Source organism: Setaria viridis, chromosome 2 (genome assembly GCF_005286985.2).
Source record: "Setaria viridis chromosome 2, Setaria_viridis_v4.0, whole genome shotgun sequence".
NCBI lineage: Eukaryota > Viridiplantae > Streptophyta > Magnoliopsida > Poales > Poaceae > Setaria > Setaria viridis.
In genome coordinates, this window is record NC_048264.2 from 10,176,790 (window position 1) to 10,200,589 (window position 23,800).

The 23,800-nt window shown below is 51.1% G+C and overlaps 1 protein-coding gene across 1 annotated transcript; it reads right to left on the minus strand.

The window, feature by feature from the left end:
* Positions 1–760: 760 nt before the first annotated feature.
* Positions 761–23,633, minus strand: LOC117842222 (putative UDP-rhamnose:rhamnosyltransferase 1). The gene is made up of 2 exons (XM_034722598.2): positions 23,011–23,633; positions 761–1,973 (listed from the first exon to the last, which is right to left on the minus strand). The coding sequence occupies exons 1-2, from the start codon at positions 23,455–23,457 to the stop codon at positions 945–947; spliced, it is 1,476 nt and encodes a 491-aa protein (XP_034578489.1). The 5' UTR covers positions 23,458–23,633; the 3' UTR covers positions 761–944.
* Between the last annotated feature and the right edge of the window lie 167 nt (positions 23,634–23,800).

The window sequence follows — 23,800 nt, forward strand, 5'->3', positions numbered from 1 at the left end:
ATCCTATCGCTGCCGCTGCCGGTAGGGTCAGGGGCTTGCTGCTGCTAGGGTTAGGGTTCGGGGTGGGGGGGGGGGGGGGGGGGGGGGTATTGGGGTTCGGTTTGCTAGGGTGGGGTCTCCAGTGAGCTCTGGCTGTAGAGGGAGGGTCTTGGGCGGCAGCGGTGATAGGTTGTGGGTGGGGTGGCGCCGCGGCGGGTGCTGCCGGCCATGGGTGGCGGAGGATAACTGGTGGGTGGTGGAAGAGGCGGTGGCGTGACGGCAAGCTCCTCGGTGGGTGGTGGAAGAGGCGGTGGCGTGACGGCGAGCTCCTTGGTGGAGCCAGGTTAGGGCAGCGAGAGCCGCTAAAGATGGTGCAGGAGGGTGGGGTGGAGCCGACCGAGAGGAGACAGGTGGGGACAGGAGGTGAGGACGGTAGGCGGCGGCAGCGGATCCGGCGGCTCCTGTCGCCGGAGACGGAGGTGGATGGCGGCGCGGGGAGAATGGGGCCGAGCGGAGGTATTGGGCCTGAAGGCGACAACGTGAATTTTGTCACCTTCAGCGACGTATAGAAGCGCCCTGGTTTGAGCGCTGCAGTCGATGATGTGTCCTCAGGGTTGAATTTGAAATGCACCAGAATAACTTGGGTGTCCGCCGTGGAATTTGAAATGCACTCTTCATCGTTGTGTTGGTGGATTAAGTAACATAGTATCATTGTTCTTTGGGCCGGCCTTTTCCTTTTGTGTAAGGCCCAAATGACGGTTTTTTTGCTCATAATAGAATGTTATGGTCAAAGCATTTTTTTTTTTGCGAAAGAAAGGTTCAAAGCATTTTGGGAGTGACATACTATTTTGTCTCTCCCCGTCTTTCCCAAAAAAAAACAATACATAAAAAAACAGACGTCGCTGATGTCCACGCACATCAAAGTCGGAACACATGCGTTTAGACGTTTAGTTCACTCGGTGAAGCTAGCTGTGCCGCTGCAAGCACTCCACGAGCTCGTCGACGTACCGCTCCTGCCGGCCGCCGTCGTCGCCGACGACCAGCTCCCGCAGCCTCTTCGCGTTGAGCGCGAGCTCCTTCCCCTCCTCCTCCACCATGACGCGCGTAACCGCGGCAGCAACGTCGTCCCTGCTGAACCCGCCGTCGTCGTCACGCCGCGCCACCTCCACGCCGACGCCGCGCTCGGACATCATCCGCGCGATGAGCCCCTGGTCGACGACGAACGGGAGCATCACCAGCGGGTGCCCGAAACGGAGGCTCTCGGCGACGGAGCCCCACCCGCAGTGCGTGAGGAAGGCGCCCACCGCCGCGTGCGCCAGCACGCGCACCTGCGGCACCCAGCCCATGCACGCCGCGCCGCGACCGCGCGTCCGCTCCTCGAACCCCTCCGGCAGCAATGGCTGCTCGCCGGTGCCGGTGCCGCCACCGCCGCTCGGCGGCCGGAGCGCCCACAGGAAGCGCACCCCGGAGAGCTCGAGCCCCAAGGCGAGCTCATGCACGCTCGCCGCCGTCACCGGCGCCTCGCTGCCGAGCGCGACGTACAGGACGCTCCGCGGCGGCTGCCCGTCGAGCCACTGCAGCGCACCAGGCCGCGCCACGGCATTGCTATGGCCACCGCCGTCGCGCGCGTCCTCCTCCGGCTCCGGCAGCAGGAGGCCGGCAGGGACGGCGGGCTTGCCGAACAGCTCGGCGAGCAGGGGGAACACCGTTCGGGGCTCGGCCTCCGGGCAGCTCCGGAACACGAGGAGGCGGCAGCGCTCCTCGGTCCTCCAGGTGCGCTCGATGTCGGAGACGCCGGACGCGTTGGGCCGGAACGCGGCCGCCATCCACGCGGCCTCCTGGCGGCGGAAGGCCAGGGACGGTGGGGAGGGGAACCACCTCGGCATCGGCATGAAGTCGTCGACGGTGACCCGGGGATGGCTGGCGTTCTCCCGGCGTGAGCCGTTGTACGCGAGCATGGTGCCCGTGACGATAAGGAACATCGCGCAGGGAACCTGAAAACTGGTACCAGTTTAGAAGTGGAAATGCAGAACAGTGTAACATTGTTTTGAGTTTTCAAGGTTAATAAACATTGCTATGCATCTAAACATTCTTTGTATCTAGGTGTATATCAGAAAATATATACTTAGCAACGATAAAATGACCTATAATTTTGGACATCCTTCAGACACATTCATGGAAAAAGAAGAACATTTAATTTGTATCGAGATTGTACGGATAATGCTGAGAATCGACCGCTTCATTTTGTCAGGGATGCTTTAATAAATTTCCGGCAACACGCAGGTGAATATGCAATGTTTTATGAGGCAGCAGTGGAATTTCGTTATTGCAAATGATTGTTCCATGGCTTGTCGAGTGGTGAGCCAACTGCAGCAGCTTAAATAATACAAAGGCATATCAACCAACGAATACCAACAGTTACAACTCAATGACAACCGCCGCCTCATCTTACAAATTTTATATTTTCGCCTCCCCACGTTACCTTTTTAGCTTTGCAACCAGCCATCGTTGAAGATAATAACCTCTGGGCTAAAGTTTAGCCTCCCACTTTAGCCTCCATTTTAGCCCTTTGGAAGCCAAACAAGTGGGCTAAAACATGGACATGGTGCTAAACTTTAGTCCTCTTCTTTCCTTTAGCCCCTCCAAGGGGTGCTAAAAGTGGTCCTCCCGCACTACTTGCCCTCCCGCACCCGCACTGCCCTCCTGCTCCTCCGCGCCGCACCCGCATCCTCCACTTGCGCCACAACCGCACTCCCTCATGCTCCTCCATCCCATATCCACATCCTTGCCCATTCGCGCCACCGCCGTGCCGAAACGCCGCCATCCATCGCCCCCAGCTTATGCCGTCGCCGTGCAGACCCACTGTCGTGCCGCGCCTCTGCTTTTCATCCCATCCCATGTCGAGCGCCTCCCTCGTTGCCACCAGGCCTGCACCGCCGTCCTCCTCGAGCTACCTGCGGTGCAGATGGAGGGCCACGGCGACTACGACTTGAGGGATTTGTTCTCCAAGTCGGATCCGGTTTTCCCCACCACTGGCTACGGTTTCTTCTTGCAGGCGGAGTCTTCCCAAGCTCCCCGAGCGGGCATGCAGGCATTGGACCTCAACTCGCAGGCGGAAGATTTCCCAAATCTCACCTCTTTATTCGGAGATGCTTCGGGGAGATGGACTTGCCAGGGGCCACGCCAGTCGAACCCTCGGCTTACGCGCGTCTCGCAATGGCAGACGAGGCGGTGGCAGGGTTGTCCGTGGTGGAGGGCGTGCGAGATCCTTGTTCGGTGGATGGCGTGGCGGATCCTTGGCCGAGGGTGCTGCCAGCGGCGGAGGCCGTGGCGGATCCAGGATGACCGGCGGAGGGCACCGAGTTCGTCGAACGATGAGTGCCGGTGATGCAGAAGCCGTGGGAGAAGACAACTTCATTGATGTTGATGTAGAAAATGGTGAGGATGATGTCGAAGAGCAAGGAATTTTCCCAAACTCTGGTAACCATTTTAGAGACCTCAATCTTGATGTGAAAATTGTTGCAATTGTGTTCTAGATTGAGGTCAGAGATATATTTGCTAGATGACATGTATTGTTATTGCAATTGCTAGATGATATTTTATCTGTCATTGTTGTTCATACATATGTATTGTCTTCTGCATTGATCTCAATCTATGAATTCTTGCAATTGTTTGCTATTATAATCTAGCAATTCTTGCAATTCTTGCAATTGTTCTGTAATTGTTTGCCTATTCTTGTGTTCTGCAGTAGATAAAATGTGACAAGGCACAATGGTCAGAACAAAATACATATTTGTTCTGTGATTTGTGTGTTGAGCAAATTAGAGCAGGAAATTATCACAAATGTACCATGTCAGGATGAGGGTACAAGGTAATTGCTGAAAAGTATTTCATGAAAACTAGACTGAAGCATGACAGGAGGTAGCTAAGGAACAGGATTCACCAACTGAAGACTCTTTACACCTTCTGGGGGTTCCTGCAAAAACAAAGTGGCTTGGGCTGACACCTCAATGTTACTGTTTCTGCACCTAATTGGTGGTGGGAGCAAAACACAAAGGTACATATTCTTTGTTTGCATCCAATCATTTTGTTGCCAACTCAGTTGTTTAATCTTAACATTCACCTTCTTTGCAGAGCAAATTAGAATGTAAGAAACTAAAAGATGGTCCTCCAGAGTATCTTGATTAGCTTGAGAAAATGTTCCATGATGTTGTTGTAGATGGGTCCACCTCCTACATGGCTGGACAAGAGGAGGAGAAGGAGGAAGGAGCTGAAGAAGGAGATAAAGAAGATAATGAACAAGATGGGAACCCTGATGATTTGGATCATAACCCAATGAGCACTAGTAGTAGGAAGAGGTCAAGTAGTACTAGCACCAGGTCCATTGCAACAAGTCCTGGAAAGAGGTCCATGAGCCCAATGGTTAGGATGATGAGGGAGCTAATTACTAAATGGTCTGCATCCGAAGATGAAACTCAAAAGGTCTTGAAGAAAGCTGCCACTGAGAAAGGTCAGAAGAGGAACAAGTTGGCAGATTCTGTTAAGAGGTGCCAGGATTTGGCTTTAGAATGTGGGGCAAGTCCTGACAGTGTTCATGTGCTACAATTTTTGAAAAAGAATTTAACAGAGAATTTTTCTGCAACATACCGACTCCTGAAGCAAGGCTGGTATTCTTGAAGAGATAGTGCTAGAACAATAATATGTATTAGTTATGAGTTAACAATATGTTGCTATCTTGTTGTTATTGTATTAGCAACAATATGAATTTTATGTGGCTATTTCTATAAATTTTATGTGGCTGTTTCTATGAAAGAACTATTTTGTTGTTTCTAATTTCTTACTAACCTGTTATCTTGCTGTTGTTGTTGCTATCTTGTTGTTGCTATGTTGCTATCTTGTTGTTTCTAATATCTTACTGACCTGTTTCTTTCTTGGTCAACTAGGATGGTAATTCTTCAAGTGATTTAGATGGTAATTCTTCCAGTGATCCTGATGGTAATTCTTCAAGTAAGGATGAAATTGAGAAGATGGTACTCATTCGTCGTAAGAGGAATCGGCAGTTACTGAATTTGGCCCTCATGTTTGGTATGTACTATGAAACTTTCATGCATAAAGCTCCAAGGAGGGTAGCCAATGTACCGGACATAAAATGGGTAGCGAAAACACTATCAAATAGAACCTCTGGCTACAACATGTTTAGGATGTGTAGACCATTATTTCATCAACTTCATGATTTGTTGGTCGAGTCCTATGGCTTGAGGGCAACAAGAAGAATGTCAACGTTGGAGGCTTTAGGGATGTTCCTATGGATAGTTGGTTCACCTCAGTCACTTAGACAAGCTGAGGATCGGTTTGTGAGATCATTGGATACAATAAGCCGTACATTCGATAAAGTTTTGTCTAGTGTTCTTAAGCTAGCAGTAGAGATTATTAGGCTATTGGACCCTGAATTTAGGATGGTCCACCAAAGATTACAAAACCCTCGGTTTGCTCTGTACTTCAACAATTATATAGGAGCAATAGATGGGATGCATGTACCAGTTGTAGTACCAAGTGATAAGGTGGTTCAATATACGGGGAGACATGGATATACCACATAGAATGTTCTGGCTATTTGTGACTTTGACATGAAGTTTACATTTGTTGTTAGTAGATGGCATGGATCGCTACATGATATGAGAGTGTTCAATGATGCTATAACCAAATATGGTGACAAGTTTCCACATCCACCTCTAGGTACACTACTCTATATACGATCATTACTACCTCTTAGATGAACTACTTCACTTACCTGACAATAATATTTTTATTTGTAGGGAGTTTTACCTAGTTGACTCGAGGTACCCTAACTGTCCGGGTTACTTTGCACCGTACAAGGGTACAACCATCTCCCGGAGTTTTGAAGTGGCCCAATGCCAAAAGGTATGAAAGAGACATTTAATTTCACACATTCGTCCCTTAGAAATGTCATCGAGAGGTCCTTTGGTGTTTTAAAGATGAAGTTGAGGATTTTGTTGGATATGCCAAGTTTTCCAATGTTGAAGCAAAGCAAAATAATTGTAGCATACATGGCAATTCACAATTTCATTTGGTATTGCAGATAGGGCCTTTGATTTGTGCGATTGTGATGAAAACTATGTTCCAATGGCCGAACCATCTACCTCTCAAGAACATGCACAGAATACCCATGCAGGGGACGAAGACCGTAACATGAATGCATTCCGTGATGAAATAGCTAACGGTTTGTACAATAGATCATAGCTAATGTGTATGGCTGTCTTCTAAGGACAATGACAATGGAATTGATTCTTTCTGTGATTTTATGGTTGTTTGGACAATGAAAATAAAATTGAATGTTTATGTATTGCTTCAATATTTGAGGGAGAGAGGGGCGCACAAGCACCCTAAACCAGCCGTGCGGGAGAGAGTTGACACGGGAGAGCGCACGGGCGCGGGAGACCTGGCGAGGGAAAGGAGGGAAGGAGGGGTAAATGAGTCTTTTGTACACTCATGTGCTAAAGATTAGCCCATGTATCCAAACAGCAAAAAGGGGTACTAAAGGGCTAAACTTTAGCCCAGGGGAAACAAACAGTGTCTAATTGGACAAACTTTTGTTCGCATCATATCTTTCCTTTTCTTTTTGTTGATGTTAGGTGAGAAAACCTCTATCTTAGTCCACTAATTTGTCGTGAAACGCGATATTGTAATACAAACCCTATACAATATATGACGCGGTAGTCTAAGGAAAGTTATGGTGGCGGCTGGCTGTGACGACCGACCCCAAATCTTCCGAGTTAATCCTAATCTGAGCCCCTGATCACCCGTCTTAGCTTTCCCAGCCTAAGTGATCAACCTCCAGACCGGTCCCGACCCCTGAGACCCGACCCCTCTCCGCTGGTCCCCAGTTCCGACCCCACCGACCCCAACTCACCCGCCGAATCTTTCCAAGTTATCCCCAACACCTCCCTTCAGTCTAACCAGTGGACCCACGAGATCTTTTCTCCTAGATTCCCCGCGATAGGCGCACTCGAGTTGCATGCCCGCTTCAAGAGTTTCCCCGCCACGTGGCTCAACTTCTCCGACGTCTGCCGCTCCGCCTCGTCTCTGGCCCGCGACTGAATGGATTCTCGCGCCCCCTTCCCCAATCGCAGCGGAAGCCCCTCTGCAACCTTTCTGCAGCACCTCGCCACCCGCGCCCATCATCACACCGCCAGATCCCGGCCGCAGAGCCCGATGTCGCCCGTCTTTTCCGTCACTTCGACACAGTCGCGCCGCCTGGTCTTCGCTACCCGACGATTCCTCCTCCGCCAACCCTGACCACGGCAGCGACAACTCCTTTCCCCGCCCTGTCAGGAGCCGCCCGACAATCTGTTACTCCGTGCTCGCCCGCGCGCCCACAGCCGCCTGTCTTCTCACCTGTGCGCCCTAGATTCTAGCGCCGTTAACCCGATCTTTTCCATCAGTTTCACCGCACGACGACGCCCGCCTCCGCCAAATCTCAACCACCGGCATACCCGCTCCTGCGCCGCCCTGACGCCAGAGCCCAATGACTGCTGGCGTCATCCCTGAAGTCCTGCTCCACCGCCCTCGTCGCTCAATCGCCACCCAGGCAGAGCACTCCATTGCTTCTTCCCCGGCCTTCGCACCGCTCCCCTTCTCACTCCCGCGCCGCTATAAAAGGGAATGCGCGAGCCCCGCTGGAGTTCCCTTCGCCATCGCTGCCTTTCCGCCATTTCTCTTGCTCCCTGTTCGAGCTTCCACCGCCACCACACTAAGTCCCTGAGGAACTCTCCTCTCCGCTCCACTCCGTTTTTCCCTAAGCCACCCAGCCGCTTGCTCCTCCGTGCTGCGAAAGAGCTTACTTGTGATCCACAAGAAGCACCGCCGCCGCCGGAGCACTGCTGGACCTAGCCACTGTTCAAAGCCTTAGCCCCTCCGCCCAAGTCTGCTTCTTCCCGACCCCAAGCGTTCCTCGTAAGAAGAAGGTAAGCTGCCGACCCCTGGTCCGCCTCGTCCGACCCCTATCCACTTCGCCCGACCCCTCTTATCTGCCCGACCCCGGTTCCGTCTCGCCCGACCCTGTCTGTTCCGCCGACCCTTCTCCGCCTCGCCCGAGGACTTGGCTGTATCCTTTTCTTCAAACAGAGGGTGTATGTGTAAAACTTGGGGACCTTTCAGCGTTGAGTCTGAGGACCCCTAGCACACCAAACCCTCTAGTTTAAGGGTCAGATCATAAGTTCCTTTCCTCCGACCCTTACCTCTTGATCTCCACCAACTCTCTTGAACCTTCCCACCCTTCTGCTTTTTGTCGCAAGTTTCTGGGCTCAGACTTGCAAGTGTTGCTATTGAAATAACCGTCTATGCTAACTAATGCATTGCATTCGTGTAGAGCTGCGCCTCGCCGACGGCTTCTACGAGCTGCACCCGGCGCCAGAAGACGACGGTGTAGCTGAGCTCCTGCCCTCTGAAGCCGAAGCCGCCCCAGAAGTCGAGCAGTTCTCTTCCTCCTTGCTCGAAGGCAAGCCCTGGTTGCATGAAAGCCCTGTGTTGTTTTACCAGACTTGCGCATGCCTTTTTTAACATGCTTGTGCATTTACGTATAGGAGTTGTTTGGAACCCTAGATGCATAACGTAGCTCCCCTGATCTGAACACTAGCTGTTGGATCGAGTAGCTGCTTGCTTAAATAGGAAGCGGTAAAAGTCGAGTGATTTCCTGTCACTCGCGAGTTGTAGGAGTTGGTTGTCTTCCTTCTGTTACAACTGTAAGGACGATGGACGGGGTAGGGTTTTGGGTAACTCTTTGGTGGTCGGTTGATCGCCCCGTCTGTCTATGAACTTGCTAAGGCCCGACAGTGGTGGTGTTCGTGATCAAGTGTTTGAAAGTACTAACCTCATACTTAGTATGGGATGAGGAAGCCTAGTACCGGATTGAACCTAGACGTGAGCGGTCGCCCCATTGTTCTTGGAACGGAGTTTCCCCTGCTGGATGTCGCACGTGGTGGCAAGCGTGGTCACAGAACGGCAGAGGCCGGGTCTGTGGAACCTTGCACCAAAGGAAATGGGCCCGACACGGGTTAGGGGATTGATGGGGAAGGCCGACACGGGAAGCGACCTCCGGGTGCGCGGATGTCGTGAGGTTAGGTTCACCATGCATGGTTAAAGAACTCGAATCGATTCGTTTGCCTCTCACAGTTTGAGACTGCTTGATCGCTATGCTACCCTGAGTAAGAAAGATATATGATGATGACATGGTCTTGTTGATATATACATACCTTGGTTGATTCTATGATTGATTAGAATAGTTGCAAAACTTAGACTGGATAATGAACGTAGAACCTGAGCTAAAACTTGAAAATAGGGTTTCACATAGTGCTTCTTGGCAAACAGACCCCTCAACCAAAGAGCCTTGCATGTCTAGCAGTGGTGGAGTGGTTACTCCCTGTCAGTTAAGTCTTGTTGAGCTTAGTAGCTCAGCCTTATTGTGGCTCCTGTTTTCAGGTGAAGTTGCTGCTCCCGACCCTTCTTCTGCTGGCACTTGGCCGCCCCAGCTCCCTCCGGGTTGGACGGTCGAGTGGGATCCCTCCTCGGATGGCGAGGAGAGGGATCAGTGATGTCCCAGCTGGCCTCACCAGGGATGTCCGACCCCGACGTTTTGCTTCCGCTAGTGATTTTACCTTCTGTTGTTTTTCTTGAAACCTTGTAAAACTCTAATGTTTATTTCATAACCAAGCTAAGTGGTTAAGCTGTTAACTCAATGGACTTGTTGTATTCGCTGGAACCGCTCACCTTCGTGTGGGTTTGCTAAATGGTCCTGTTCAAGTGGTTAAATCGGAAGAAATCCGACGGCACTTCGTGTTTACTCGGTTTAGGCATGAGTGTCGCGTATTATGCGGCTAAATCATGTTTAACCAAGTAGATCCGAAGTGGATCCGCCACAGCTGGTATCAGAGCCGGTTTAGAAATACAGAGAACACAACAAGCCCTAACACTTCTTTAAAAAGATAAAAGTTGCAAGAAACTCCTTGAAAAATATCGTACGATCGTTAAGGATGACTTTAGTACGAGAGGCCCTAGGGAATTTTGGGGGTTGTTTTAGGTGGCTAATATTTTATTGGTTATCTTGCTAACCCTTCCAGCACTTCGCCACGTTTATCATACGTGTGCTGAGTTCCGCATCACGAGTATGCGAGGGATGATGGGGAGTTCTATTCAAAGGACCCTATCATCGTGGTTGTTTTCACCTACGTCTATCATACGTGCGCAAGTTCCGTATGTAATCCATACGAAGGTTGGTACGGTTCGATTCCAACGAGCCTATCAGCACGGTTGTTCGCCACGTCTATTATACGTGCGCTGATTCCGCATCGCGAGTATGCGAAGGGTTATACGGTTCCATTCAAAGGGAACCTATTTCCACGGTTGAGTGCTGTCCATGCAGCCTTAAACGCATGGGTGCCGTTCCTATAGTGAGCGGTAATGTTTGGGAACGCTTTCGTGGGTGATGGCACGAAAGGTTCGTGTGGTGGTGTTTTCTGCAGGTACACTAACCGCGTTTGCTTAAGAGACGTTCCTAGAACTGACTAGCTATTATAGGGAGAGACGTACTTGTTGCCTTGCCACCGGCACTGACCGCGTAAGACCCAAGTTTTGGGCAGTTGTTTTGGTTAAGAGTGAGGTAGGCCGTGCATGCGTCATAAGCTAAAATCTGTGAAGTCACTCTCCTCAAAAGCAACCTTGCTAGGAAAAAGCTCTTCTTAGATTCTAAGGATTTCTAGTTTCTTCCAGTGTTCTTGGTTAAAACCGAATGCTTTCTCTGTCCGACCCCTGACCTTTGGAGTCTATCTCACGTGGTTTTGGTTTCTTGGTTCCAGATGGCCGTCCCCAGACATGTTCTGTTTGGAGCGGATGGTACCTTCCAGTCAACCTGTCTACACTTTGAGGGCTTCCCCGCGATTTTGTGGGACACCTTGAAATGGTTCGGGTACCAGTCCCCACCATTGTACGCAGGACGACTGTACCTGGAGCAGGGCATCCAGACGTGCAACGTACAGGCAGTAGTACCTCCTCCTCCTGTGCGGCCCGACTGGCCCTCATTCGGGATATTAGCATACGGTCTTGCTCCGGAGGACACCTGGGAGTCCGCCGCTCTTCAGCTCCTTACCCAGTTTTGTCAGCTGCACCCCCTGGAGGTCACACTAGACCCCATCGGCCTGTTCCCTTCCAGGAACCGGGTTGATCCGGCGTGGCTCGACCGCGTTGGAAATATCGAGGTGTTGGCCACTACCTACTTCATGGTCACCATCTCCACCAACATCCGCTGTATGACAGCCCTCTATCGGCTGATCGAGCTCCAAGGAAGAGCCATGACCATCCTTGCTCGGACCGCAGTGAATGCTCAAGGACACCTCCAGTCAGCCAGGAGAGACTTGGTAGGCCAAACCTACCAGCTTATCCAACGAGGCATTCAGATACATGACATGCAAGACAGAATCTCCGAGCTCGAAGGAGAAGTAGCCGACCTAGTGGACGGCATGATCGAGCTGTCAGAGGAGAAAATGGAAGTGGAAATGGAGCTGGCGGTTGCCAATGCTCACCTGGACGAGCATCAAGCTGAACTTGACGATATGCACGCCCTCCATATGCAACTAGAAGCTCAAGAGGACCCTGAGGAGGATGAGGGAGCGTCCAGTATGGACATCGAGGAAGACGGCGCCCCTTCTCCTACTCATAGTGTTTATTTGTAGATAAAGAGTTGCAAGGGACTCATTCTTTTGTTGTACTCCTCAGCAGCCTAAATTTTGGAAAGAATTGTAATAGGTTAGCCTTGAGTCGAGTACTCCCTGTGTGGGACTACCTCTGTAAAGATCCCAATGAAGTCAATTCTTGAGTCTGACCTTTAACTCTTGCAAAGTGTTGGAATGTTAGACTAAGTGAGTTGTGTCGCGACCCCACACGTTGTTTTCTGTGGGTCTGTTCAAGTTTGGCCGACCCCGGTTCGCGAGATCGGATGCGCCGACCCCTCGAGGCAGTTCTCCGCCTCGCCCAACCTTTCGAGGCAGTCTCCGCCTCGCCCGACCCCTTTTTAGTGTGGATCGTTGCCGACCCTTTTTCTCGGGAGAGTCACCTAACCCGACCCCGTGGCTTAAGTTCGGATTCCAGGAGTCTGGGTAGGGTATGATTCGCCCGAAGTTGAGTACAAGGCTAAGATAAACGCTAACTAACATGAGGATGAGAAGAGTGTATCTCCCCTATGAGGACGTGAGTTGCATTATCAGCAAGAGTTGTATCGGAGAAATTAACTTATGCGTTCCATCTGTTGGAGTACTTCTAAGGTTTTGAATTTAATGGAACGTTAACTCTTGCAGATGGCGCATCACACCAGATCTGGTTCTGTGCCCGGCAGCAGCGAGCAGAGACAGGATCTTCCCCCACCCCCGCCCTCGTCTCCACTAGAGGCAATCCTAGCGGCTCAAACCGAGCTGCTGAGGCATCTTGTAAAAGGACAACAGCAGCAGCCCCATGGTGGAAGGGCTCAGCAGCAGCCACATGTTGCTCGCTATGAGGACTTTTTGGGGACGCAGCCCCCTTTGTTTCAGAAGACACAAGAACCGCTCGACGCCGACACCTGGGTTCGTACGATCGAATCCAAGTTCGAGCTTCTCACCGCCCCGTGCCCCGACCATAGCAAGGCCCGGTTTGCAGCTCAACAGCTGTGTGGTTCCGCCCGGCTCTGGTGGGACCACTACCATGCCATGTTGCCAGCTGGCCATGTGGTCAGTTGGAACGAGTTCAAGACCGCGTTCAGAGCGCATCACATTCCGGAAGGTCTCCTGGAGCGCAAGCTCAACGAATTCCTGGCTCTTACCCAGGGAACCCGCGATGTCCTGCACTACGCCCAAGCTTTCAATGACTTGTGCCGTTATGCCGGCTATCATGCGGACATAGACGAGAAGAAGCAGGACAGATTCCGCCAAGGACTGAGCTTGGAGCTCAGAGAAAGGTTGAACCCCATCAAGGTGGACACCTACAACGAGTTGGTCAATCTGGCCATCTCTCAAGAGGATTGCATGCAGGCTCTCAAAGCTGACCAGAAGAGGAAGGCCTCCGTGGCATTTCCGAGCCAGCCAACTCGAAGGTTCAGGATGGTTCCTCCACAAGCGCCCAGCCGACCCCAGCAGTCGGGAAGGTGGATTGCCCGACCCCCACCAGCAGCAGCGCCCCGTTTTTCCGGCTTCCAACCACAGGCGCCCCGGCCGACCCCACCAGCACCACCCTGCCCTGCAACTAGTAGCCGCTGCTTCACCTGCGGCAATGAAGGGCATTTTGCTAAGGACTGCCCCAGGAACAGGAATCAGCAGCAAGGCCAGAACCCCATGGCGAACAGAGGAAGAAGGCCCAAGGTGCAAGTTCGACAAGGACGGCTCAACTACACCAGCTTGACCGAACTCCCCAAAGGTGCGCCAGTAATGACGGGTATTTTCCTTGTCTTAAGTCAACCTGTTGTTGTGTTGTTTGATTCGGAAGCCTCTCATAGATTTATCAGGAGTAAGACTAGAGAAAGATGTGAGCTGGATGTCGGTCACACTAAGGAATCCTATGTGATCGCCACTCCGGGAGGAAAGATAGCCTCGGATCAGATCGTTACTCTTGTACCTCTCCAGCTAGGCCCAACTCTTTTTAAGGAGAATCTTATCATCCTTGACCTGGAAGGAATAGATATCATCCTCGGGATGGATTGGATGGCTAGACACCAAGTGGTTCTAGATACAGCTGCCCGAACTCTCCACATCAACTCACCCTTCCATGGCAGTTCTATCCTATCCTTGAAATCTCCTAAGTCCGCACTCCCTTGTGCGTACCCTCTATCGAAAGCCTGACTAGAAAGCCTCCCTGTTGTCTGTGAGTACCCTGACGTGTTCCCAGAAGACTTGCCTGGCATGCCACCTGATAGAGATGTGGAGTTTTCCATAGAATTGATCCCCGGCACCGCACCGATATCCAAGAGACCCTATCGGATGCCACCTGCTGAGTTGGCCGAGTTGAAGACCCAGTTGCATGATCTGTTGGAAAAAGGCTTCATCCGACCCAGCACATCACCTTGGGGTTGTCCCTGTTGGAGGTATGCCCTAGAGGCAATCATAGAGATGATGATATTCCATTTGTATCCATGATTTGTATGTTGTGTTCATTGAATATCCATTGAAGGCTACTTGAATTGATTTGCAATTATGTGAATTGTATGTGAAACTCTTTACTTGTATGGTTATTCTAAAGTTGTCCCTAGTCGGAGTTCATGTGAGGACACACATGAATATTAGACTAGCACATGTATTAGTTGATGACTATGTTTCACAAGTCATGGACATGGAGATGTTGAACTAATATGTGGACACATGTGGAGACATGTGCTAGGACTGACCCAACACGAGAAGTAGTTCTCTCTTTAAACAACATATACGCTTTGTCCTTAGACCTGAGATTGTCGCATGTGTTCTAGATGTGGATTGACCTACTTAGGGGCTATCAAACGCTACGCCGTAACAGGGTAGTTATAAAGGTAGCTTTCGGGTTTGTCAAGAAGCATGCTATGAGACATGGTCAATCAAGATGGGATTTGCCCTCTCTGATTGAGAGTGATATCTCTGGCCCCTCGAGTGATCGGATCCGAAAATGCATGGCCATGCTACGTACGGTTAAGAGTTAACCTACAAAGGGATTCTGAATCATAGGATCGAGAAAGAGCGGTCGGCTTGAAGCTAGACCAAATATCGTGAGGCAAAGGGAATAGCATGTATATTATGTTGTGATGGTTCGTCTGATATGATCTTCATGTGCGTATAGGAGTTGGCACGTCTTGCTAGAGGCCGCTACCGACTATTGGGCCGAGTAGGAGTACTCGGGCCATGTCTATACGTATCCGAACCCATAGGGTCACACACATAAGGGGCTGGAAGCCCAATTCGGATCTGATCCGAGTTGGATTAGGTTTAGAAGTACTAATGGGCCTCGGATCCAGAGGCCCATCAGGAACCTCTATAAATAGAGGGGTGGGGGCGCCCTAGGGTTCACACCTTTTGGCGAAACACACCTGCCGCGCCTCCCACGCCCTCGCCTGTTGCAACTCGCGGATCTAGCAGTCCGGCTTGCGACGCTTCCTCCCTGCACGTGTGGATACCTTGGAGGTGTTGCGCCTGCAGCACTTGGACGAGCCATCGACGAGCCGCCGACGAGCCACGACGAGCCGACGACGAGCCGCGGCACCGGAGGCGATCTTGCTGCACGTGGAGGAGCTGCTGGGCGTGACATGATCGACTACGTACGACTACGTTGATCGACTATGTACGACTACATGATCGTCTTCACTGCATCGACGCATATCTACATCTTCCGCACCAGTAGTGCGTCGAGTGGTAATCCCGTGATCCTTATACGGCAGTTCTTCCTGGTTATACGCGGTAGAAATTTTGATTTGCGCTAGTGTAGCCTACCTCGTATCCCAACAGTGGTATCAGAGCCGTAGCTGCTTAGTTTTGGATTCGGGATGTGTGCATATGGAGATATGCGAGTTTTCTGTTTGATCTATGTCCTGGTTTCGTGCCCTTGCTGCAATGGTAGTGTAACGACATACTCCTACCGGTCGGTTTCCTCCATCGGAGTTAAGTGATACACGTAAATCCAGTTGCAGTGAGCGAAAATCAATATGATTGGTCGAATCAAGATCCAGGGTCATACGCCAGGCGCATTAGATGTGCAATAGTAGATGGGATCTACTGCCGGGGTCGGGATTTTGCCGTATGTGTATGCTTCGGTAAATCAGCCGTAACTTTTCGGTACGATCTCGGATCGGGGCGATTTTTATATGAAAATTGATCTACAGAAAAAGTTACACATGAAATTCAACTGCTTTGCCGTTTTCGGCGAAATTAGATTTCCCAAATTCGGCTTGGAAGATTGAGTTTCGGGCCTCCCAAGTTTGGAACGTTAGGACGCCTAACTCTGTTTTGCAGGATGTATGTATGTATCTTGTGATCAGTATGGCCCTTTTGTGTATGTGATGCATGTGTGTAACTCATTCGTGACCTGCGTGTCGTGCGTACGGCAACACGGCAGGAGCCATATGTGTTGTCACTTTATTGTATTTAATGGTCTGCGTACCAATCTGTGATGATCCAAGCAACTATGTAATCTTCATTACTAGATTCTTTACTAGCTATTAGGTGTAATAGCATGTTCTAGTTCTTGGAGGACTCATCACCAGGAGGATGGCGCACATGGAACATGGAGATCGAGATCACCATGGTGAACAGGTTCTATGGAGATGGAGATCACCATATGAAAACGGGCCATACTGTGTCACAAGCTGTGTGAATGCTATTCTGTTTATGTTTTACTTTCTGCATGCTGTGATGTTAGAAGTAGAACGATCCCTCACAAAGTTTAAGTTAGTATGCCCTCCCAACTAAAACTTGCACCGTCCCATGTCTTGTACAATTAGTGGTGGGTCTATGAAATTAGGGTGCCACTAGTTTTCCTTGACTATACGTGGAGGAGCTGCTGGGCGTGACGTGATCGACTACGTACGACTACGTTGATCGAATACGTACGACTACGTGATCGTCTTCACTGCATCGACGCATATCTACATCTTCCGCACCAGTAGTGCGTCGAGTGGTAATCCCGTGATCCTTATACGGCAGTTCTTCCTGGTTATACGCGGTAGAAATTTTGATTTGCGCTAGTGTAGCCTACCTCGTATCCCAACAGTCCCGCCCTATTTGTGAAGAAGAAGGATGGCAGTCTACGCATGTGTGTGGACTACCGACCCCTCAATGCGGTGACCGTAAAGAACAAGTACCCACTTCCACGCATTGATGTCTTGTTTGATCAGTTAGCTGGAGCAAAAGTGTTCTCCAAGATGGATATTCGTTCAGGTTATCACCAAATCAAGATCCGACCCTGCGACATACCCAAAACAGCCTTCTCCACAAGATATGGACTCTACGAGTACCTGTCATGTCCTTTGGACTCACCAATGCACTCGCCTATTTCATGTACCTCATGAACTCGGTGTTCATGCCCGAGCTGGACAAGTTTGTAGTGGTGTTCATTGATGATATCCTCGTGTACTCGAAGAGCGAAGAAAACATGCCGATCATCTTCATGTAGTTCTCCAACGGCTGAGAGATCACCAACTCTATGCCAAGTTCTCCAAGTGTGAGTTTTGGTTAGATAGTGTCAAGTTTTTGGGACACACTATCTCCAAGGATGGTATAGCCGTCGACCCCTGTAAGGTATAAGAAGTTATGGACTGGAAGCCTCCTGCCTCAGTGCACCAGATCCGAAGTTTCCTTGGACTGGCAGGCTACTATCGGCGTTTCATACCGGATTTCTCCAAGATAGCTAAGCCGATAACAGAGTTGTTGAAGAAAGAGGTCAGATTCATATGGGACGACAAGTGTGAAGAGGCCTTCAAGACCCTGAAGCACTTGCTGACCACAGCCTCAGTTTTGGCTCAGCCCAACCCCTCTAGGCCGTTTGACGTGTACTGTGACGCCTCTGGCACTGGACTTGGGTGTGTTCTTATGCAAGACAACCGAGTCATTGCCTATGCCTCACGGGCATTACGACCTCATGAGCTGAACTACCCGACCCATGATCTTGAGTTGGCAGCAGTGATTTATGCCTTAAAGATATGGAGACACTATCTGATGGGCACCCACTGCAACATCTACACCGACCACAAGAGCCTCAAGTACATCTTCACTCAAGCCGACCTCAACATGCGCCAAAGGAGATGGTAAGAGCTGATAAAAGACTATGACTTGGAGGTTCACTATCATCCCGGCAAGGCCAACGTGGTGGCCGATGCTCTTAGTCGCAAGAACTGTTGCAACTGCTTGTTGGCAACAACCTTCACCGAGACCTTGTGTCATGAGATGGGGAAACTTAGTTTGGAGATTGTTCCCCATGGAACCCTCGGCCACATCACCCTTGACTCAGTTTTGGAAGACCAAATAAGGTCAGCACAAGTGGAGGATGAGGAAGCAAGGCGGATCATCCGGAAGATCTCATTGAAGGATGAAGGATATAAGCAGTTTCGGCAGGATGAAACTGGAAAAGTCTATTATGGAGACCAGCTTATTGTACCAGCCGACCCCAGCCTTAAGAAGCAGATCTTAGATGAAGCTCATCTCTCCAAGTTCTCAATCCATCCTGGCAGCAATAAGATGTACCATGATCTCCGCCAAACCTTTTGGTGGAGTGAAATGAAGCCGGAAATCACCCGTTATGTTTCAGAATGTGACACTTGTCAACGTGTCAAAGCCAGCCATCTAAAGGTAGCAGGTACCCTGCAGCCCCTCCCCATTCCCTCTTGGAAATGGGAAGACATCAGCATGGACTTCATAGTTGGACTGCCCCTTACATCACAGCGATATGACTCCATTTGGGTTATAGTGGACCGTCTGACCAAGTCTGCCTACTTCCTTCCTGTTTGCACCACCCACACAGTCAAGCAGTATGCAGAGTTGTACCTCGACCGCATAGTTTCCCTACACGGTGTACCCAAGACCATCATCTCTGATCGAGGAGTTCAGTTTGTGGCACGCTTTTGGGAACAGCTACAAGCATCCATGGGCACCAAGCTCATCCGTAGCTCAACCTATCATCCTCAAACAGATGGTCAAACCGAAAGAGTCAATTAGATCCTTGAAGATATGTTGAGAGCTTGTGTCATCCATTATGACAAAAATTGGGACAAGTGCTTACCCTTGGCAGAATTCTCCTACAACAATAGCTATCAGGCCAGTTTGAAGATGGCACCGTTTGAAGCCTTATATGGCCGGAGATGTCGGACACCATTGAACTGGTCCCAAGCAGGAGAAAGACAGATCTATGGCCCTGACTTAGTGGCAGAAGCCGAAGAACAACTAAAGGTAATTCAAGCAAATCTCAAAGCTGCCCAATCTCGACAAAAGAGTTGTTCCGACAGGCGAAGAAGGCCCCTACAGTTCGACATTGGTGATCATGTGTATCTTCGAGTCTCCTCGACCAAAGGAGTGCAACGGTTTGGAGTGAAAGGAAAGTTGGCTCCCCGCTACATTGGCCCTTATGAGATTGTGGAGATCTGTGGACCCGTTGCTTACCGGATTCAACTCCCAGAACAGCTATCGGCCATACACGATGTCTTCCACGTGTCTCAACTGAAGAAATGTGTCCAAGTTCCAACCGAGATCTTAGAGCAAGAGCAGCTTCAGATCGAACCCGACCTAACCTACGCCGAGTACCCAGACAGAGTTCTTGACCAGAAAGAGAGGCATACCCGGCGCCAAATGGTCAGGATGTACAAGATCCTCTGGAGGAACCACACGGAGGATGAAGCAACGTGGGAAACAGACGAGTATTTGAACAAGCACTTCCCAGGTTTTCTGTCTCGCCAAGGAGGTAAGAACGGCATACCCTACTTTTATACCTAAATCTCGGGACGAGATTCTTTTTAAGAGGGGTAGGCTGTGACAACCGACCCCAAATCTTCCGAGTTAATCCTAATCCGAGCCCCTGATCACCCGTCTTAGCTTTCCCAGCCTAAGTGATCAACCTCCAGACCGGTCCCGAACCATGAGACCCGACCCCTCTCCGCTAGTCCCCAGTTCCGACCCCGCCGACCCCAACTCACCCGCCGAATCTTTCCAAGTTATCCCCAATACCTCCCTTCAGTCTGACCAGTGGACCCACGAGATCTTTTCTCCTAGATTCCCCACGACAGGCGCACTCGAGCTGCATGCCCGCTTCAAGAGTTTCCCCGCCGCGTGGCTCAACTTCTCCGACGTCCGCCGCTCTGCCTCGTCTCTGGCCCGCGACCGAATGGATTCTCGCGCCCCCTTCCCCAATCGCAGCGGAAGCCCCTCTGCAACCTTTCTGCAGCACCTCGCCACCCGCGCCCATCATCACACCACCAGATCCCGGCCGCAGAGCCCGATGTCGCCCGTCTTTTCCGTCACTTCGACACAGTCGCGCCGCCTGGTCTTCGCTACCCGACGATTCCTCCTCCGCCAACCCTGACCACGGCAGCGACAGCTCCTTTCCCCGCCCTGTCAGGAGCCGCCCGACAATCTGTTACTCCGCGCTCGCCCGCGCGCCCGCAGCCGCATGTCTTCTCACCTGTGCGCCCTAGATTCTAGCGCCGTTAACCCGGTCTTTTCCATCAGTTTCACCGCACGACGACACCCGCCTCCGCCAAATCTCAACCACCGGCATACCCGCTCCTGCGCCGCCCTGACGCCAGAGCCCAATGACCGCTGGCATCATCCCCGAAGTCCTGCTCCACCGCCCTCGTCACTCAATCGCCGTCCAGGTAGAGCACTCCATTGCTTCTTCCCCGGCCTTCGCACCGCTCCCCTTCTCACTCCCGCGCCGCTATAAAAGGGAATGCGCGAGCCCCGCCGGAGTTCCCTTCGCCATCGCTGCCTTTCCGCCATTTCTCTTGCTCCCTGTTTGAGCTTCCACCGCCACCACACTAAGTCCCTGAGGAACTCTCCTCTCCGCTCCACTCCGTTTTTCCCCAAGCCACCCAGCCGCTTGCTCCTCCGTGCTGCGAAAGAGCTTACTTGTGATCCACAAGAAGCACCGCCGCCGCCGGAGCACTGCCGGACCTAGCCACTGTTCAAAGCCTTAGCCCCTCCGCCCAAGTCTGCTTCTTCCCGACCCCAAGCGTTCCTCGTAAGAAGAAGGTAAGCTGCCGACCCCTGGTCCGCCTCGTCCGACCCCTGTCCGCTTCGCCCGACCCCTCTTATCCGCCCGACCCCGGTTCCGTCTCGCCCGACCCTGTCTGTTCCGCCGACCCTTCTCCGCCTCACCCGAGGACTCGGCTGTATCCTTTTCTTCAAACCGAGGGTGTATGTGTAAAACTTGGGGACCTTTCAGCGTTGAGTCTGAGGACCCCTAGCACACCAAACCCTCTAGTTTAAGGGTCAGATCATAAGTTCCTTTCCTCCGACCCTTACCTCTTGATCTCCACCAACTCTCTTGAACCTTCCCACCCTCGTGCTTTTTGTCGCAAGTTTCTGGGCTCAGACTTGCAAGTGTTGCTGTTGAAATAACCGTCTATGCTAACTAATGCATTGCATTCGTGTAGAGCTGCGCCTCGCCGACGGCTTCTACGAGCTGCACCCGACGCCAGAAGACGACGGTGTAGCTGAGCTCCTTCCCTCTGAAGCCGAAGCCGCCCCAGAAGTCGAGCAGTTCTCTTCCTCCTTGCTCGAAGGCAAGCCCCGGTTGCATGAAAGCCCTGTGTTGTTTTACCAGACTTGCGCATGCCTTCTTTAACATGCTTGTGCATTTACGTATAGGAGTTGTTTGGAACCCTAGATGCATAACGTAGCTCCCCTGATCTGAACACTAGCTGTTGGATCGAGTAGCTGCTTGCTTAAATAGGAAGTGGTAAAAGTCGAGTGATTTCCTGTCACTCGCGAGTTGTAGGAGTTGGTTGTCTTCCTTCTGTTACAACTGTAAGGACGATGGACGGGGCAGGGTTTTGGGTAACTCTTTGGTGGTCGGTTGATCGCCCCGTCTGTCTATGAACTTGCTAAGGCCCGACAGTGGTGGTGTTCGTGATCAAGTGTTTGAAAGTACTAACCTCATACTTAGTATGGGATGAGGAAGCCTAGTACTGGATTGAACCTAGACGTGAGCGGTCGCCCCATTGTTCTTGGAACGGAGTTTCCCCTGCTGGATGTCGCACGTGGTGGCAAGCGTGGTCACAGAACGGCAGAGGCCGGGTCTGTGGAACCTTGCACCAAAGGAAATGGGCCCGACACGGGTTAGGGGATTGATGGGGAAGGCCGACACGGGAAGCGACCTCCGGGTGCGCGGATGTCGTGAGGTTAGGTTCACCATGCATGGTTAAAGAACTCGAATCGATTCGTCTGCCTCTCACAGTTTGAGACTGCTTGATCGCTATGCTACCCTGAGTAAGAAAGATATATGATGATGACATGGTCTTGTTGATATATACATACCTTGATTGATTCTATGATTGATTAGAATAGTTGCAAAACTTAGACCGGATAATGAACGTAGAACCTGAGCTAAAACTTGAAAATAGGGTTTCACATAGTGCTTCTTGGCAAACAGACCCCTCAACCAAAGAGCCTTGCATGTCTAGCAGTGGTGGAGTGGTTACTCCCTGTCGGTTAAGTCTTGTTGAGCTTAGTAGCTCAGCCTTGTTGTGGCTCCTGTTTTCAGGTGAAGTTGCTGCTCCCGACCCTTCTTCCGCTGGCACTTAGCCGCCCCAGCTCCCTCCGGGTTGGACGGTCGAGTGGGATCCCTCCTCGGATGGCGAGGAGAGGGATCAGTGATGTCCCAGCTGGCCTCACCAGGGATGTCCGACCCCGACGTTTTGCTTCCGCTAGTGGTTTTACCTTCTGTTATTTTTCTTGAAACCTTGTAAAACTCTGATGTTTATTTCATAACCAAGCTAAGTGTTTAAGCTGTTAACTCGGTGGACTTATTGTATTCGCTGGAACCGCTCACCTTCGTGTGGGTTTGCTAAATGGTCCTGTTCAAGTGGTTAAATCGGAAGAAAACATGCCCATGAATGCCCATGAACTTAGCTGAAGATAAATAAATGCATCCTTTCCACACCGTTTAGACCCATGCCCATGATTTAGTGATATACATGCCTGCAGTTTGGGATTGATCATATATATGTAGGACTTTTTGAAAACTTGTAAAAAAGCTTCTTTCGACAGAATAAAAGAATAAACTAATTAAAATCTCCCGTGTATATCTTTTGTTGATATACGATGTTCTTATTGAGACATTTAGTTGTCTTCAACTGCAGATTGCACTTTGAAACAAAACAAAATGGTCTTTTGAGATGTATGCAGAAGCTGATTATTGCAGAAAAAACAAAAAAGCTAAGATGATGCGATTAATACAAAATCATATGGGAAAGAAATAAAAATTTCGTGTGTATAATCTCTTGTGAGTTGAAATTACAAGAAAACGATGCCGAGAGCACGTACGGCTCACCTGGTGTTGGTCGGCGATGGGGCACAGCCAGTGGTGCGCGAAGTCGAGCACGACCCAGTCCGGCCTCCTCTCGAGCTCCCCGCTACGGCCATCGGCGGAGCAGGCGGCGGCGAGGAAGTCCGCGAAGGGCGCGGCGAGGCCGTCGAAGGCGGCCTTGAGGAGCTCGACCTTCTCCGGCGGCAGGTCGGCGGTCGACTCGGCGCCCTCCGGCAGCCCGTCCACCGCCGGCAGCGGCAGGGCAACCATCCGGACTTGACCGGACAGGCCGGCGGCGGGCACCGGCGGGAGCCTGGCGACGTTCCTCGGCGTGGAGACGAAGGTGACGGCGTGGCCCCGCGCCGCCAGCCGCTTGGAGAGCTCGAGGAAGGGGATGAGGTGGCCGAACGCCAGCCATGGGAAAACCACGACGTGGAGGGGAGCCTGCTGCTGCTGCTCGTCTCCCGCCATTGTTGTGGCTTTTGTGCTTAATTGCTCTGGCGATGGGGTGGTGGCGGCACATCGGCTAAAAATGCCATGGCACTGTGTGCCAATGACAAGTGGGGCCTAAGCACTAACATCGACGCCAAGACCACGAGGAACACGTGAGGTGTAATTTAACTCGTAATGTCGTTGTCGTAGCGATTTTTTAATTACCCGCTCATTTCAGATCTTTTTGTTTCCTCCACCTTTATCCGTACCAACAAGCAAGTGAATATCCAACTGAATTATTATTCACGGCAACTTTATATGCACGTCACGCTTCTGTAATAAAGCAGAAGAACATCACTTGCAAAATGCCTTTTTTTTTAGG

Bases quoted from the DNA above. Each gene is read 5' to 3' on its own strand.
- LOC117842222 (XM_034722598.2), bottom strand. From the start codon at position 23,457: ATGGCGGGAGACGAGCAGCAGCAGCAGGCTCCCCTCCACGTCGTGGTT. The intron at 1,974-23,010 runs GTGAGCCGTACG...ACCAGTTTTCAG, and splicing joins CCATCGCCGACCAACACCAG to GTTCCCTGCGCGATGTTCCT.